The 18,638-nt window shown below is 40.6% G+C and overlaps 1 protein-coding gene across 1 annotated transcript in view; it reads right to left on the bottom strand.

Moving 5' to 3' along the window:
- trappc9 (trafficking protein particle complex subunit 9) overlaps nt 1-18,638 on the bottom strand; it is a 1,276,086-nt gene that overhangs the window by 534,719 nt on the left and 722,729 nt on the right. Inside the window, exon 21 of the mRNA XM_085993951.1 lies at nt 14,700-14,835. Coding sequence (XP_085850077.1) covers nt 14,700-14,835 — 136 coding nt within the window. The remainder of the gene's footprint in view (nt 1-14,699; nt 14,836-18,638) is intronic.

Below are 18,638 nucleotides of genomic sequence, written 5' to 3'. Positions count from 1 at the left end.
TGGGGTCAACAGGAAGAAAGGTAGGAAGGTCAAATGACCTCACACAGGAAGAAAGGTCAGATGACCTTTCCAGCATACAAACTGTTAACACAATAACCGCCACCAGAGGGTGCTATCTGCACGCATAAATGTTCATTGGTCCAGAACACTCCCCGTCTGGGGTCGTTAACGACTCCACATAGTCCGAACTCTACTTGTCACTGGAGTCCTCTGGCGACAAAAGAAGAACCACCTCAGAGGCGGGCCGAGAGAAGACCTTCGCTGTTCCTTCTTTGATGACTCTCAAGTCCACCTTTCTCACTCTCCCGTCCTGGCTGGGATGGGAGTTCATGATGATAGCCATAGGCCACTCATTCCTTTTTACCTGATTGTCCCTCATCAAGACAACATCTCCTTCTTGGAGATCCGGCCTCTTGTCCTGCCACTTGCGTCGGCTCTGTCGTGTGTTGAGGTACTCCCTTCGCCACCTGTTCCAAAACGTGTCTGCCAGACTCTGGACTCGTTTCCATTCTTCCTTGAAGTGTTCTCTTTCCCCAAACTCTCCTGGAGGACAAGGGGGAACACCTGTCTTCTGGGTCAAAAGCATGGCCGGAGTGAGGATGAGGGACGATTCTGGGTCTGAAGACACAGGAATGAGGGGCCTTGCATTCATCACGGCGGTGACCTCAGCCATCATTGTGGTCAAGACCTCATGTGTGAGGCACGACGACCTACCTTGGAGAAACATGCAGTCGAGGATACGGCGGGCAATGCCGATCATACGTTCCCATGCGCCGCCCATGTGGGATGAGTGAGGTGGGTTGAATACCCAGGTGCATTTCTACTCACAGAAATCACAGAAACCCCACAGTGCAGATAGAGGCCATTTCGGCCCATCAAGCCTGCACCGACACATATCCCACCTGATCCCCGTAACCCCTACACCAACACGTATCCCACCCTATCCCCGTAACCCCACGTATTTAATCCCCCTAACACTAAGGGTCAATTTATCATAGCCAATCAACCTAACCCGCACATCTTTGGACTGTGGGAGGAAACCGGAGCACCCGGAGGAAACCCACGCAAACACGGGGAGAATGTGCAAACTCCACACAGACAGTCGCCCGAGGCCGGATTCGAACCCGGGTCCCTGGCGCTGTGAGGCAACAGTGCTAACCACTATGCCACCGTGCTGCCCTAAAGAGGTCATGGTTCAAAATTGGTCTTCCTTGAATAAGAAGGCAACCTGAATCGAATTTAAAAATCCTCATTTACATTTAAAAATCCTCATGCACCTGGATGTAATCTCTGTACCAGCAGCTCCCTCTCTCTCCCCGCCGTGCTCTGAAGCGGGAGGAGGCGTCTCTGACTTCCAAGGAGCTGGGCCCGGGTGTAGTGCTGAAACGTGCCGATCACTTTCGCCTTCTGTGCATTTTGCATCCACCTTGCAGTTCTTGGCGAGATGGCTCGTGGACGAGCAGCACCTGAAACATATAGAGTTCTCTTTAAGATATTGTTTCCGATCTTCCAGGGACATCTCCCTGAAGCCTCTGCACTTCTTTAAAGGATGGGGCTTGTTGTGGATAGGGCATTGTTTGCTCATATCCTCAGGTTTCTTCTGAATCTTTGTGTGCTCAGTTGAGGACACTTGCATTCTGTGGACAGATATTGGTGTCTTTCCATGTCTGTCGAACTTGTCTCTTCTGGCAAGTGCTGGGTGGGAGGAGAAGAAGTTGAAGCTGGGGTCGTTCCTGGCTTTGGCTTCTTTACGGATGAATTTAACGAACGCAGAGAATGGTGGGAACGCCACGTTGTGCTTTAGCTTGAACTTTGATCCAAACGTTATCCACTTCTCCTGCAGGTTAAATGGAAGCTTCTCAATGATGGGACTTACCCCTCTGGAAGTGTCTAAGTACGATAGACCGGGTAGGTAGCCGTCCTGCTTTGCGGCTTCGAGTTCCGACAGCAGATCTCCAAGGTCGCGGAGCTTCTGGGGTTCCTTACTGGTCAACCTCGGAAAGTTCTCCAACCTGTCAAAGAGAGCCCTTTCAATGGCTTCGGGCGAGCCGTAGCTTTCTTCCAGCCTCGCCCAAGCCTTCTTCAACCCCTCTGGCAGCTGCCCCACATTGGCTGCTTTTATCCTGCAGGCCTGTCCGGCGGACTCTGGGCCGAGCCATTTGATAAGGAGGCTGAGCTCTTCTCCTGCCGACAGGTCTAAGCCCGATATGGCATCGTGGAAGCAGGATTTCCAAGCCCGATAATTCTCTGGCCTGTCATCAAACTTGATTAACCCCGTAGTCACCAGCTGGGTGCGTGCAAGGTATTTGGCAAGGTCGTAGGTACTGGGACCTGTGCCAGGGTTGCCTTAGCTAGGGGCTCTGTTGGGGGTCTCAAGGGACCGAGAGGGGATTTGCCTCTGACTTTCTTTATTCGGCGTCCTATTCCTTTGCACCGTGTCTTCCGTTCTGCTGGCGGAGACTCTGCGGCTTGAGGCACGCCGTCTGCTTTGACCTTGGTTGGCAACTTGTGTCTCGGCAAATGCAGCATCTATCTCTTTTTGTTGCTGCAGAGCCTCTAATGTGGCTTGGAGACGGGCCTGTTCAGCCTGGCGTTCCACTTGGTGTCGGGCCTGTTCCGCTTGGAATTCAGCTTGGAGTCGGGCCTGTTCTGCTTGGGATTCAGCTTGGAGTCGGGCCTGTTCTGCTTGGTGTTCAGCTTGGAGACGGGCCTGACTTACTTTTATTTCTATTTCACTGTCCGTATGCGCAGCTTTGGCTTGAGCTGCTACTAGTTTAGCCCGTGCTTTGGCGAGGGCTATGCTTACTCTAGAACCACCTGATGACCGTGAGCCAACTTGCGACCTGTAGTAACCGGTGCTTATAGACCGATTGTCACGTTCTACAGTTTTATCTGCCTGTTTAAGGTCTTCTACTTGCTGCAAAGCATTTTCGTTATTATCTTCTGACATGTTGATGTGAGGTAGATGTGCTCTACGAGGTTAAGGCTTACTCTGGGTTCCTCCTGTTCCGCTCTTCACAGCTAGCCGTATTGCTATCTTTTCACTGATATCTTTTCACTGTACTGGCCGCGCTAGACGTGCTCCTATCTAGCTATCCAGCAAGTTAAACACTCATTCAAAATAATTCTTCTGAAGCCGTTTGCTGTTTTGAAGCTTTTACTTGAACAAATGTGTGAAAAGATATTGCGCTTGGCCTAACATATGAAATTAGATTGTAAATGGAACCTCTCATGGCAGATTTTCCATTACTCGAGTCAGGTTCTTCCTCGCAAAACTGCTTCCTGGGGTCAACAGGAAGAAATGTAGGAAGGTCAAATGACCTCTCACAGGAAGAAAGGAACAAAGGTCAAATGACCTCACACAGGAAGAAAGGTCAGATGACCTTTCCAGCATACAAACTGTTAACACAATAACCGCCACCAGAGGGTGCTATCTGCACACATAAATGTTCATTGGTCCAGAACACCTGGGATACGTGGGCCCTGCGCATTTCGTAGAGCAGAGGCCCAGAAGCGGAAATGTCCAAACCTCTGGAGCCCTCAAGTAAGGGCGTAGATTTTTTCCAGATCGGAGGCCTCCGCACGCAAGAAGCCTCCGATCGGAAAATGCAGGCCAATATATTCCTTAACCTGTGATGTTATTATTAAAAATGGTGCAAACTTCCCTCCTGAGAAATAATGCTGGCACATTTCCAGTTTACATCTTTTAAAATTTCTGGGATTATTAGGTGGAGAGTTTATTTTAGGTGTAAAAAAGGTTTGCTGAATTCACCATTTTACAATGTTCAAAATAATGTCAGCAAGATCTGATTTCTATTCCAATGCGCTGTATCATCAAGTAATAGGATGAAGTTTCACACCTGCAATTACTCAAAACATCAAATTCCTGCTCTCAGTGAAGGTGTAAGATGCTCTCAGATGAAGGGAATAATTGGCTGGTGAGTCACTTAGGGCTACTCTTCTACATCTCTCAGAGCTAACTGAAAAGCAGCATTGCCAATGTTTCTTAGCATTTGATAGCATAACAGTGTGTAATATCTATCTTGTAAAAGTTATGCTTCCAATGTAAAGGAACTAACTAACGAACTGAATTGGATGTTTAACTTGTCTATCTGTGTTAACAGGACAATTTTACTTGCCCGTATCACAAATGTAGTGTATATAAATTACAGGAGCTCAGATAGATTACTCAATAATTGACAACAAATCTAATAATCTGGAATACACTCCTAAAGGGTAAATTTATCATGTGATGACTTAGTGATTTTCCCGTTTCAGTCATACAAAGAGGAAACTAACTAAACTGATGAGGGCACAAGCCTAATACAAGTAGACTATCCTTTATCCGAAAACCTTGGGACCAGCTGTGTTTCGGTTTTCGGAATTTTTTGGATTTCAGAAGGTTTTCACCTCCGTATCGGACAACACTGTTGCTTAGCAACAGCTTGTGAACACTCGGGCCCTGCCTTGGAAGCGTCTCTGAAGCTGTTGCTAAGCTACAGAGACTCTTTCCACAGCCTGACTGTTTAAAAAAATGCTAGGGGAAGAAAAAAAACTAACAAAACGGCTGCTGATTTCTGCCGTTAGATCGAGGTTTCCGGCTCCCCCTGCTCCGTATCTGAACTCCTTGACGTGGCGGGGGTCTGGGGCTCGACTGCCGCCGCCAGTTGTGGGAAAGCCGGATATCGGCTGACTCCTACACTAAGCTGGCCCACAAATCAGGTCGGGGGGGGGGGCGGGGGGGAAGAAAAGACTATCGGACTGCCCCTGTATTGTTGGGTTCACTCTCCCGGAACCTCCTTCACACTGCCCGGCTCGGCCTGCAATCTCCTACCCAGGAGGGAACTCTGTGACCCTCTGCCCTGCTCACAGGGAAAGGCAGAGCTCCCGGACCACTCCTGTCATGTTTGGCGCCACTCGGGTCATGTCGTGCGCACGACTTACGCTCCACGAAAAAACTTTCGGTTTTTAGAGGTTTTCGGAAGTGCGGATAAAGGATAGTCTACCTGTAATTAAACTCAATACATCAATACTGATTAAAGTGGTAGAAATCATTTTTCTATTGTGTCGTTACACCTTACTGTCTTCAATATTTTCTCTCACGGAAGCGGAAGTACAATCAAGATGATCCGAATAATCAAATCTATCCAATGCTGATAGTGTTACAGAAATTGTGGAGTGCTGTAGTTATGTATACATTTAGGATTCACTACATTCCAAGTGAACTAGTCCACCACCTGTGAGTAACCCAAGTTAAATAACTGAAAATGACTTAAAAAACTATACAAAACCATTTACTAGTTTCATTGGTGTACAGTAGTCAGTTTCTTAGTAAATTAAATGTTTTCATATTTAAAAGGCGTCTATTAGTGTACTTGCACTGAAAAAAAGGCTTAATTTTAAGAGCCTCCTCGATGGCCCGCAAACAGGCACAATTAGCAGAAACTTGCCATGGTTACTAATTCAATCTGCGGCGTGACCAGTTTAGTGGGCAAGGCTGGCTTCCAGTACCATGGTTTTTAAACCAACACAAAAGATAGCAGAAACTAGATTTGCGCTGAACGTAAAGTGTGCAGGAAAAACCAACACAACTCTACCCCTGTATGCCTTAATTTTACCAACAAACCTCCTCTGTGGCACCTTGTCAATTACATTTTGAAAATCCATATACACAACATCCACTATATTTCCTTTATCAATTCACTGTGTTATTTCCTCAAATGTCACAGTGCAGTACAAAAGTGGCATAATATACCAAGCAATTTCTGGATGTTTTTATTCAAATCCTTGCTGTTTAGAGTTATGCAATGGAATACAGTAAACAGAGGAAAGCCATTACAAAATATCAAGAGAACCCAATGCTAATTAATACATATGCTGGAAACAGGCGTTCATAATAAAGGAAGCTGTCTTGGTAACACCTGATAAATTATTGTTGCCTGGAAACATCTATAGGTGTAAGAGGTACAGTTGCTTATTTAATAAACAGTAACATCTCAGTTATTTGATGTTGCAAAACTCGACTCGTTTCCCAACAGCCCAGTTTCAAATGTGTTGTTTTTCTCAGTCCTACTTCTGATTATGTGATTCTGTAACTTATGCAGTATAGTGGACAGTCTCCAAAAGAGCTGCAGAGAGTGATGCACTGCAAACAGATTTTTATGTTAATTTGGGAGCCTTAAATATTGAGCAAAACAGAGGCCACGGTACATCAGGGAGAGTAATGTATAACAACTAATTTAATTAGCATACGTAGAGTACAGTTATAAAATGAGTACGCAGATGTCCCTATCCCAACAGTTCATTATATGCTTCATTATATTTGGCTACATTTAACCAATGAGCATTGTAGTTGGTGTAATAAATGTTAGGAAGAAGGTGTATATGGTGCCTTTATTTAAAAAGGGATTCAAATCACAACTCATCAACTATAGACTGCTGAGTTTAATCTCAGTAGTAGGAAAATTAATGGAAAGCATCATTGCTATTAATGATCACTAAGATTGCTTGGGCTATATAGGGAAAATTTAACATGGTTACAGAAAAGGGAAGTCATATTTAACCAACCTGATTCAGTTTTTTGAAGAAGTCACTAGAATATTAGATCAGGGTGATATACATGGATTTCAAAAAAACTTTCAATAAAATGTCACATGATCAACTGTGTGCTAAAATTAATTTCCAAGGGGTCAAGGGTGATATTGCGAGATGGATTGCAAATTTCTTAAAGGACCCTATGCAAAAGGTTTTAAATGGATTTTCAGTATCAGTGGTGGGGTACCAAAGCGTTTGATACTGGGACCTCTTCTGTTTATTAATAAAGATGTAGAGCATGGCATAGATAGTGCAGTTAGTAAATTCACAGATGATAAACTGTGAGCTAGAGTCAGGGCCTTAGAATAAGTAAATAGATTGCAACTAAATTTGGGTAGAAATGGTAAGAGGCTTCAATATAGATAATGCGCACAGAATTCGGTTAGAGTATAATATGAGACGTCGTCGACTTGGGGCTTATCCATAAGAGGATGTTGCAGCTATCAGATTCTTCCAACCAGTGCGGTTTAGGGCTCTTACTTGTGCCTCATCGGCAGTAAGGCCTATGCTGTTGGGAGTATTTTTATGTTTACATTCCATATTTTTCTGGTTTCAGCCTCGTTGCTTCTTTCATATTGGTAGTGGTTTGATGGTGAATGCTGTGGCAAGGTCAGACACGACGTAGCGCACAAGGTATCCACACAAGAGGAGTTGGTAACAATCAACCGACCAGGACAGCAGTGGCTGATTAGTCAGGTTGCATAGTCTCATTTAAGATCTTGTTCTGAGGGTGAACCTTTGATCGTGTGCGACGCGATCTAGAATCAAATCCATCGATTCTTCGGTGTGTATCCATATTTCTGAACCAAATTTAAATATGGATATTACTAATGCGTGGTAGAGCCGTTCTTTGTGATTGTGACTTTTGTTCAATCTCCGTATATATGTGATAAAGTTCATTATGGCGTTCGCAAATGCAGTGCATGATGGGTGTCGGTTAAAGTTGACAAAAAGAGACAGACTTGGAAATGGTCACTGACCACTCTCGAATGGTTCAAGCAGTATCAGGTGGCTGAAGCCAAAACAAACAAGGTCTGAGCTGTATTGTCCAGGCTGTTCAGTATAAATGTAGATCATAATAATAAAGGAAAAAAAGAAAGACTTGCATTTATATAACGCCTTTCATGACTATTGGAAGTCCCAAAGCACTTTTGAAGTACTTTTTGAAGTGTAGTCACTGTTACCACCTTTGTCACAGTCACAAATGATGTCATTTGTGACTTTGATGAGAGCCGTTTCGGTACTGTAGCAAGGGCGAAAACCTGATTGGAGGGATTCAAACATGGAATTGCGGGAAAGATGGGCATGGATTTGGGAGGCGACATCACGTTCAAGGAGAGGAAAGGGAGGTTGGAGATGGGGCGGTAATTTGCAAGGATGGAGGGGTCAAGGGTTGGTTTTTTGAGGAGAGGGGGACAGTACCTGAGGAGAGAGGACCGTTAACAATGCCAGAAAAGGAAGTTGGGTGTTCAGCAGTTTGATGGGAATAGGGTCGAGGGAGCAGGAAGTGGGTCTCATAGACAAGGTGAGTGTGGAGAGGGCATGAGGGGAGATCGGAGAGAAACTGGAGAAAGATGTGAGTTATGGGATAGGGCAGGGGGGAACCTTGGCCTGGTGGGCTAGGAGAAGGAAGTGAAGTGGCAGAGGCAGCTGAACGGATGGTCTCAATCTTAGAGACAAAGAAGTCCATGATTCCTCACACTTGTTGTCGGTGGTGAGGGTAGAGGAGACAGGGGAAAGGGGTTTAAGAAGACAGTTAGCACTGGAATATAGAAGCCGGGGTTTATCTTTGCATTCCAGAATGATTCTCAAATAGTGAGCAATTTTGTTTTTTAGTGATGTTGATTGAGGGATAAATATAGTACTGTACTGGGAGTGTCAGCCGAGATTTTTGTGCTCAAGTCTCTGGAGTGGAGCTTGAACCCACAAACCTCTGACTCAGAAGTATCTCTCCATTGTTGGACTGGTACCTCAACTGGCAGGCCACTCAAACAATACTAGGGGGAAAAATGATTTAATATGTTTACAAAGAGAATAGAGGGAGTGCTGCACATTTGGAGGTGCCGTCTTTCGGATGAGACGTTAAACCAAGGCCCAGTCTGCTCTCTCAGGTGGACGTAAAAGATCCTATGGCACTATTTCGAAGAAGAACAGGGGAATTATACCCGGTGTCCTCGCCAATATTTATCCCTCAATCAACATCACTAAAACAGATTATCTGGTCATTACCACATTGCTGTTTGTGGGAGTTTGCTGTGCAAATTGGCTGCCGCGTTTCCTACATAACAACAACAACTTGTATTTATATTGCGCCTTTAACGTAGTAAAACGTCCCAAGGCACTTCACAGGAGTATTATAAGACAAAAAATTTGACACTGAGCCACATAAGGTGAAATTAGGGAAGGTGACCAAAAACTTGATCAAAGAGTTAGGTTTAAAGGAGCGTCTTAAAGGAGGAGAGAGGTGGACAGGCAGAGAGGTTTAGGCAGGGAATTCCAGAGCTTAGGGCCTAGGCAACAGAAGGCACGGAAAATTACACTAGTTCTGATGTCATATACCTAGATAAAGATTTAATTGTACAACTGGATGACTCAGCTTTATTTTTAGTTCATTATTGTTACAATTAAAATTAAATAGTTATGCAATTAGCGTTTCTGCAGTTTAATAACTGCTGGCAAATTGAACTTGCATAACTTGAAAATGCTGGAAGTAAATAACAGGTCCATCAGCATCAATTAAGGGATAGAGACAGATTAATATTTCTGATGAAGGGTTACACCTAAAATGCTAACTTTTCTTTCCTCTTTACAGATGCTGATAGATCTGCTGTTGAATTGCCAGAACTTTGTTTCTGTTTCTGGTTTCCAGCATTTGCAGTTTTTTCTCTCTTTTTCATTATTAGGATAAATGACAAATTATTTAATTAGGAACGTGGACTTGGCTCACTCATCAAGACTGTAGAATTGAGAGTTTTATATAGTTAGCACTTGCAAATTTCTGTAATTTAGTGAATGCTGAACTAAGTGGTACAGTAGGTGTTAGTTTGCAATCTGGGCTGGAAACATGCTAAAATGTGGAAACTGGGCACCTCAAATTGGGTACTCTGCACACCCAGCCAGCAGCGTAGTTTCCTAGGGTCACAAGGCTGAAGTCTGAAAATAGATAACCCTTTTTCAGGTCAGTTATACTAGTTTCAGTGGTGCACTTTTACCGTTGCATCAATTCGCATTGGGCCAGAATTTGCTGTAGAAATAACGATGAGGCCAACAGCATTCACCGTTATTAAAGTGTAAATTGGGCAGCAACTTCCAGCGACTGCAAATGCACAGCTAGACGCTGTCTGAATTCCCCAGCTACTCCAGAAGTTGTGCCATAACAGTATCTCACCGAGAGACTCAGCATTGAAACACATGGAACGTGTGAAGTTTCTGTACTTATATGTGATATATACCCACTAAACTTACCAGAAAAAAATTGGGGTTTATCCATTCCAATGTAAGTAAATTTTTAACGGCGTGATAAGTCTTAATTACTGACAAACAACTCCTCTGGCACTGAAAGTTAACTTTTACAAGTGTGGACTTTCATTCTTTCAGATTTTAGTTATTGCTGGAGATTTCAAAAAATTAAAAAAATTAAAGAAAAAGTTTTTTTTTTTACTTTGTCTTTGTCCCTTTTATCGCTCTCTCTCTTAATCCCAGCTTTCTTTTCCTCTCTTTATTTCGCTTTCTATAACTGATTTGACATTGAATTAAATATTCTAACTGACGCTTCCTGGTTCAGACTCTGCGCTGCTCATTAACGATTCTTCAATCTGATTGATTAAGGAGATAGACAATTGCTTGCCCTATTCACACAGGTCCCAAATCACCTGTAGAGGGCGCGGTGCTGCGATGAAATGGCTTTCTAATTGCAGTGTGTTCCAGTGCAAATCCTCATAGAAAGTCTGTGGGTAAGTACAAATGGAATGAACGGTTGGCGCCATTCGTTCACCGCTGAGAGCAAAATTTGGCCCATTATTTACAATCACTGGAAAGGGGATCATGGCCGCATCACAATCTGGCAAGAGTTGCTTCAAATTCACGTTACTTGCAGACTAACCATAACTGGTGCAAATCAAATTTTTTAAGTTTCCAGGTGATCTCTTTTAAAATGTTTAATATTGGCAAAGAGATGACTGTTGCTACCTTTTAAACTTAACCAGCATACGGACGCCAGTAAAGAGAGCTTTGTGCATGCAAGCACCAGATCTCCACTTTGCCTGGCTAGACGACAGAATAGAGAGTTCGTGTAACTTGTGTCGACAAAAGAGGAAGTTTGCAGGTCATAAAATCGCTTGTAATTGAAGTGTGTTGTTTTCCTCCTCTCCTTTAACTCTGTTGTTTCCAACCTTAATAACATTTTTGTTTTGTTTTTTGTTTTCAGTTCTGATGAAAGGTATACGCCCAAAACATTAACTTGTCTTTTCTCTTTACAAATATTGACTGACCTGTGTATTTCCTGAATTTTATGATTTAGTTGATCTCATGGTTTTCAATTCTTTGTAAAACCACATGATGGAAGAGCTTCAGAAAAGATACATTTCATCATCATTAATTCACAGAATAAGAGTTTTTAAATATTACCAGATATTTTTGAATAGCGAATTACAAAAGAATTTACAAACCAGAATCTACTAGAAGGCTGAATGACAATAAAGAATTCAGATATCATGAATCTGCTCAAGTGGTTTTGTAAACATTATTTGAACACTAACAGAAGTCACTTCTACCCATTCTGTTCTATAGCCAGCCGAGCATTGCCCAAACTGCAATTTTTCTTCTCTCTCTTTGAGGAAGTACCTGCCATTTGCTTGATGTCTCTCCACAATAGCATGAAAAAGCTTAAGAACTCAGCACTAGAACCACGGTCATGAAACCATGTCCTACCTTATTGTGACACCACAATTCTGTCATATTTGTCAAAAGAGCTTATAATGAGATGATCAAACTGACATGAGCTAGTGAGCTTACAAATGCATCAGTTTTTATTGAAACTAATAAAAATATAACAAATACATTTATTCACTGTAAACGTTTAATATGATAGCTCAGCAGTTCAGGCTGTTGCAGGATCCAAGCCAGCCCAAAAACTCACCAATATGTATTCATGGCCTTAAAAAACATTAGGCACATCCAAAATCACAAATTAATTACACAATATGAATGCACAGTGGCACAGAATAACTGAAATTAGTTGCTATTAGCACAATATGTGTACAGTAGAGGTCATTGCAATAAAACCAGAAAACTAATTATTCTGAATGACGCACCCTTTTAATGTTATCCATTACTCTGCTCAATATTCAGATGCTTCATATAATTAATGTAATAAATGCTGTCACTGGTAGTTTGATAGTTAAATGGCTAAATACGAAATGTAATACTCTAAAGTGGGTTTATAATCAAACATGTACGCGCTTCATTCAACACAATTACATTTATGAAATGCTTTTCTAACTGCACACTTTGACAAAGACCAGAAAAAAATAAATACAAGTCCTAGATGTGTTTTTTTTAAGAAAATTAAAATGTCTTTTACCAATAGTGTATACATTTCTTGACATTTTACAGACTGGTAAGTATTAGTATAATATTTGATACTGCTACACAGCAATCTTGTCTCAGTTGACCGTTTGTTAATTGATGCTGTAAAGTATTCGATGCAATGAATGGTTCTTATTTTGAACAAATGGTAATTTGTGTGGTACAGAAAGTTCAATAGCAACCTGCCAACACAACTATGATCAAATATATAGTCATGGTGTGGAGATGCCGGAGTTGGACTGGGGTGGACATTCTCCAAGGTGGCCTTCGAGACACACGACAACGCAAAATCGTCGAGCAGAAACTGATAGCCAAGTTCCGCACCCATGAGGACGGCCTTAACCGAGATCTTGGGTTCATGTCACGCTACATGTAACCCCACCTGATGCAGGGTCATCCAGACTCGAGTCGACATTGGCTTGTTCTCTCTACACAGATGCGGCTGGACCTGCTGTGGTTTCCAGCCAAAAAAAATGTTTTTTGTCTGTTTTTTTGTTTTTCATACAGACCCCAGCATCTGCATTATTTGACCCCTTGTGACCCCACCTCATTGTTCTTTGATGTAATGTTTCCCTGACTGACCTGTTTGGACACCATTCACACCTTTGACTGCTGTGATTATCTCTCTGCCGAGGTGTGATAAATGGCAGTTGGAAAGGTTACCTGTAAACATCTGACATGATTCTCTGACTATATAATCTGTGTCTTTATGCATTTCTCCACTTCACCTGAAGAAGGAGCAGCGCTCCGAAAGCTTGTGATTTCAAATAAAGCTGTTGGACTATAACCTGGTGTTGTGTGATTTCTTACAAATATATAGTGGTATTATCTTCATCTGGACCCCTCTCGTTGCTTCCTTACCAAAAATGGCTCGTGCTAAATAACAAATCTGCTTTTCAGATTTCTTTACCCAGAGGAAAAACAAGAGTGACCTACAAATACAGACTTAATCTAATCAACTACTTAACCAGCTATAGCCATTTCATTATTAGAAACCAAAGACTACTATCTCTAGATATGTTATCTTTAATTTTATAACATTAAAAGAGACAAACTATGGTTTGTTACTATTGTTTATCAACTCAAGTATAGATGCATATCACACTCAACACTTAGGCTTTAACAACTACAATATCTAGTACAACAGCTGCGTTGCATTTTCTTGGTTAGAATTTCCAATCAGACCAGTTCTGAATTTCTTCAATTCCACATAATGCCAAAGTACTGACTCTTTACAGCTGAACAAAATAGCCGAATATACATTTTTCATTGCAACATAATTTGAAAATTTACTAAAAGCAAGACATTGATAAATGCTTAAAACTATAGCCAGATGGATTTTGTTAATCTGTGAATATTTCGCTCTTCCAAATATGTAAGTTTTCCTTTCAGTAACTGATCTTTAATATACCATTCACGCATTTAATAAAAAGTTTTAAACTGCTGAAAATACCACCAACTGTTTAAAATATTTATTTCAATAAACACTGTACCTATATCTATCATAACACAAAAAACATGAATCCCATCAGATTTATTCCAGCTAATGGATTGATTTTGCTGGCAGCTCTCTTGCATTATTCTCCTTGAATTTTCTGTCTCAAAACCTTAGCTCATCTTGCCTCATTTTTCCTCTAGATTTAAATGTACGCCTCTCCTTCCTTCATTGTACGACAGAAATGCATCAAATCCCAATTTGAAAAGATTCACAGACTCTTCATCAAGTAACAGTCTTACCATCTTACAGTGCTAAGACAGCTTTAAGGATCCCACATTCTTTTATCAAGAAAACCACTAATTTCATATTCACTAATTTCAGAATAAAAGCACTCACACACCAACATGGATTACCTTATATTTATCCACACTAAACATAATTTGCCAATCAGTAGCCAAAATGTCACTTAAAAAATGTTTATGTTTACAATTTTGGATAACAAATCTCAGGTTAATCAAAGTCAATTGGAGTGTAACCAGCAACAGTTGTTACTTTTAGTGTTTGGCTAAGTTTGCCAGTTTATGATCTAAAACTTATTTATTCTGTTTTTAATAAAAAATTAAGATAGAGAAATCTTAATTCCAATACAACTGATAACACTTTGGTGAACCAGGTTTACAAATTATATTGTTATCACTTCCACTTCATCTGGACCCCTCTCGTTGCTTCCTTACCAAAAAATGGCTCGTGCTAAATAACAAATCTGCTTTTCAGATTTCTTTACCCAAAGGAAAAACAAGAGTGACCTACAAATACAGACTTAATCTAATCAACTACTTAACCAGCTATAGCCATTTCATTATTAGAAACCAAAGACTACAAATACCAAATGCACATGTTTGATGTCACCAAAATAGTTCCTACCTCAACAAATTACTTTAGAGTTGCAAAACATCTCCAGCAGGGATTAAAATGTAAAACAATCAACTAACAATACCAATAAGTAACAGGCTCATACTTGGCAATTCTCACAGATTCATTGTTAGTTCGAGCTTCCCAAACTGGCATTTTTGGTACTCACCCCACTGCAGAGGAGCTAGCTGTAAATGTTCCTGCACCAGTTGATTGAGAACTCCTTCCACACTTGCTTCTCCTTCACGATTAAGAGATGGGTACAAAAAGTTAAGGAAATGCAAACTTTTGGAATAAAATGTTAGATGTTTTTAAATTTGCCACTGCAGTATTTGTAGGCTTAACAGAGTTGCCTTTGATGTTGCAGTATTGCTTTTCTTCCAATTTCTGTTTCATTAACCAACTTTTAAAAAGTGTTACTCTATCAAATGAAATCCATTAGTTACAAAATACTTTGCTGGTTAGGTCTGCAACTGGCCCAGTGGCATGTTGGTGTATCAATACAATGCACATCATAGTAATAGGACCTGGCTTTGCACCTATGATTTCTGTAGAGTGAATTTCTAAGTTTAAACATGCCACATGGGAAGGTACATTCGTCACTGTATGGGACAAAAACAAAGGGAGGGCCACACAAATGATCACATACATCTTCAAGTCCGTTGCAATGCAATGCTGGCAAAGGAGAAGGGGTTCAAGGTCTCCTTGTTCCCTTGTACCATATGGAGAACATTAAAGGGGAAGAAAAAGTGGTAAACATGCGAAGAAGAATGCTTTGCATGCAGTAAACAACTTTATTCCAAAATATATTACTTTGATTTTTTTTTTTAAACCACAGTCCACAATAAATAAAAAAATGTCCATGTAATTCTAAAATGAAAGTGTAACAAATTAATTTGGATTTATTATCTCTGGTGCATATATGTTTAAGTGGAGCTGATTAAGCAGATAAGGGTTTCTGTTAAGAGATTAGGTTTAGCCATTGCAAAACTATATCTCATATTGCCCATAACACAAGTGGGTTATTACCCTCAGTGTGCATTCTACTTATACAATAGCTATCTTGGTGACATGACTTTTTTTCACCCTCTACAACTTGTGCCAGACTAACGCTGTATTAGCCTGATAATGTAAAAATGAAGTTAGTCATCTAACCTGCCCTAAACCTACAATTTTAACTGATGCAAAATGCCTTCATCCTAAATAAAACTCAAATTTTCCTATATTAAGTTTTAACATATTTGTAACATTACCAATGAGAATAGCTATGCTGTCAGTAACCAATGGGTTTCTTATCCAATACATGATCTACCAGTGTTATATTAGAACTAATTATCACTGAACTCATATTTGTGCATTTAAGTACAGTAATTCCTTTGCAATCATAATGCTGCAGTGATGATTTAATTGGGTTTACTTATTAGCAACCACCAGAAGAAGATATTAAACTATGAATAGATGAGGTAATTGCAGGTGATCGGTTAATTGCCTGAGAGCAGCATTTCAATTTAGATTACCGGGTGTTTGATAGATCATGGCCGATAACATCACATTTACCTCTGGATTTGAGCAGTTACTGCACACCATCAACAGCTTAACCGTGGCACTGTGGACTCCAGAGGCAGAACATTTATTTATGGCTAATGTTGCTTTAGGGAATTTCCCATACAATTACTTGTCATCTGGAAAGCAATCATGTTAACTACAGGTATCTGAAAGCAGTCCTTTCTAGTACACTAACAGTTGCACACTGTTAAATGCTGAAGGGCTTTTTTATGCATTTTGATAATATAATTACTCATTAAGGAGACACTAGCTACTATTTTTGTACTTACCTGTTGTTCAATAACAGTTAATAATTCAAGGCTTTTGCTGACTACCACTTAATGTGTTCTCACTATGCCACAAGGCACTCGGTTATTCACTACTCACAGTTTTGAGACGAACAAAAGTGCTTTAGGTATTTCACAAAACTAGTCTGAACAGTCAGTTCAGAATTTGCCAAGAGAAATATGGTACAACAAAAAATATAAAAAATGTTATTAAATGACCAACTTGAAAACGATTTTGACGTGTATATCATGCAGACCACAGACAAGGGGACAAACTCATAAAAAGACTACAGAAGTCCTTACATTCCTACATCACATGCAATAAAACACATTGATTGTTACAATCATCAATAGTTATAATGTTAAAGAATGCAATGAAATTTAAATAATGTTGTGAAAATAATTTTCAGGTGCTCTGCCACTTGGTTGATTCTCATTACATGTGCTTGTATATTTGATCATTCCTGCATTGTTATCGCAGGAAGCTGAACAACACAGCAGAATACAGCTTAGGGACCTCAGTCAATATAATTTTATTGATGTTTACAAAGAGGTGCACAATAGAGGCATGGGTTAACTTGGTTAACTATTTTATTTACCTCCCTATTTACTGGCTTCTGTTCGGTGGCTTGCAACAATTAACACTGGAAACTCACCACAAAGCAAATTATGATGAACATAAATGGATAAGAAACTGGTTGAAGGGCAAGAAACAAGTTAGTTATGTCAGAGTGAAACTGGGGCCACTACCGTTTCTAATTTATATAAATGACCTGGATTTAGAAGCTCAATGCAAAATGCTCAAATTTGAAGATGAGACGAAACTAGGAGGGGTAGTGGAATTGGAAGAGGCAGCTCAGAAATTACAGCATGAGTTGGACAAGATCTTTAAGTGGGAAGAACAATGGCTGATTAATTTTAATGCAGACGAACATAAAATGCTACACATTGGAAAACAAAAATAGATGACAGGCTTATTCAATGAACGGTGTTGAAATAGCGGAGGGTGATGGAAAAAGAAACCTAGGAGCCAATGGAAACTTGAGCTATGTAGTAAAAAAAAAGCAGAATATAATTCAGAGGAGATAGTAATCAAACTATATAGCGCTCTGATTAGGCCACAACTGAATAGTGAATCAAGTTCTGGTTACCAAGAAATGAGAGAGACATTCAAGGGTTGGAGGCTGTACAGAGAAGAGCTGCAAGGCTAATTCCTAGTTTCAGGGGTTTGCACTACAAGGAAAGATTGGAGAAACTTTGTATCCAAGAGTAACAACAACAACAACAACAATTTGCATTTATATAGCACCTTTAACGTAGCAAAGCATCCCAAGGCGCTTCACAGGAGTATTACAAGACAAAAAATTTGACACAAAGCCACATAAGGAGAAATTAGGGCAGATGACCAAAAGCTTGGTCAAAGAGGTAGGTTTTAAGGAGCGTCTTAAAGGAGGAAAGAGAGGTAGAGAGGTTTAAAGCAGGGAATTCCAGAGCTTAGGGCCTAGGCAGCAGAAGGCACAGCCACCAATCATTAAGCGATTATAATCAGAGCATTTAGACTATAGAGTATCTTAGAGGTATTTAAAAATTTTAAGATACAGAGATGGTTAATCCAGGATATTACTTTAAATTAAACCATGGAAGTAGAGTGAGGAGGGACAGATCCAAACCAGTAAAAAGTAATTTTAGGACTTGTACCAGGAAGTTCTTCATACAAAGAGTGATCAACATATGAAATAGACATTCAGATAGAGTTATGGAGGCAAAAACCATGAAATCATTTAAGAAACAACTGTATGCTACAAAGGGATGGGGGGGGGGGTGGAGAAAAAGATTAGGATGTGCTGGATGGATGAATTAAAGTTGGAAAAATGTCCTTCCTCAACCATAATTATCTTAGGGCCTCGCGAATACGACACTCCAATCCACTGGGCAACCCAACTACACGTTCTAAAATGGTCATACCAAGTAGGCACTCAGAAAAATTGTGCGTAGAAATATAGTCAGTTCATCATTAATTCCTGGGGTATAAGAGAAAAAGAAATAGCGTGTACTATATGTAAGTTTGGGGTGGGGAAGAGGAGCCTGGCCAGTTACAATTTGCAGTTCACATCAAAGTCCATGGGATGGTAAATTCTATGTATGCTGATTACCAGTTTTGAATCTACCCATAAATTTGTAAGTGAAGAGGTGTTTAAAAACTGCATGTTTATATTAACATGCAGTAAAGATCGAGGGGGGGTAAAATTGGATTAAGCTCCACAACGGGCGTGGTA

The sequence above is a fragment of the Somniosus microcephalus genome, chromosome 7 (assembly GCF_052327205.1).
Source record: "Somniosus microcephalus isolate GS21.2 chromosome 7, FLI_Smic_1.0, whole genome shotgun sequence".
Lineage (NCBI taxonomy): Eukaryota > Metazoa > Chordata > Chondrichthyes > Squaliformes > Somniosidae > Somniosus > Somniosus microcephalus.
This window is presented reverse-complemented; position numbering and strand designations above follow the sequence as displayed.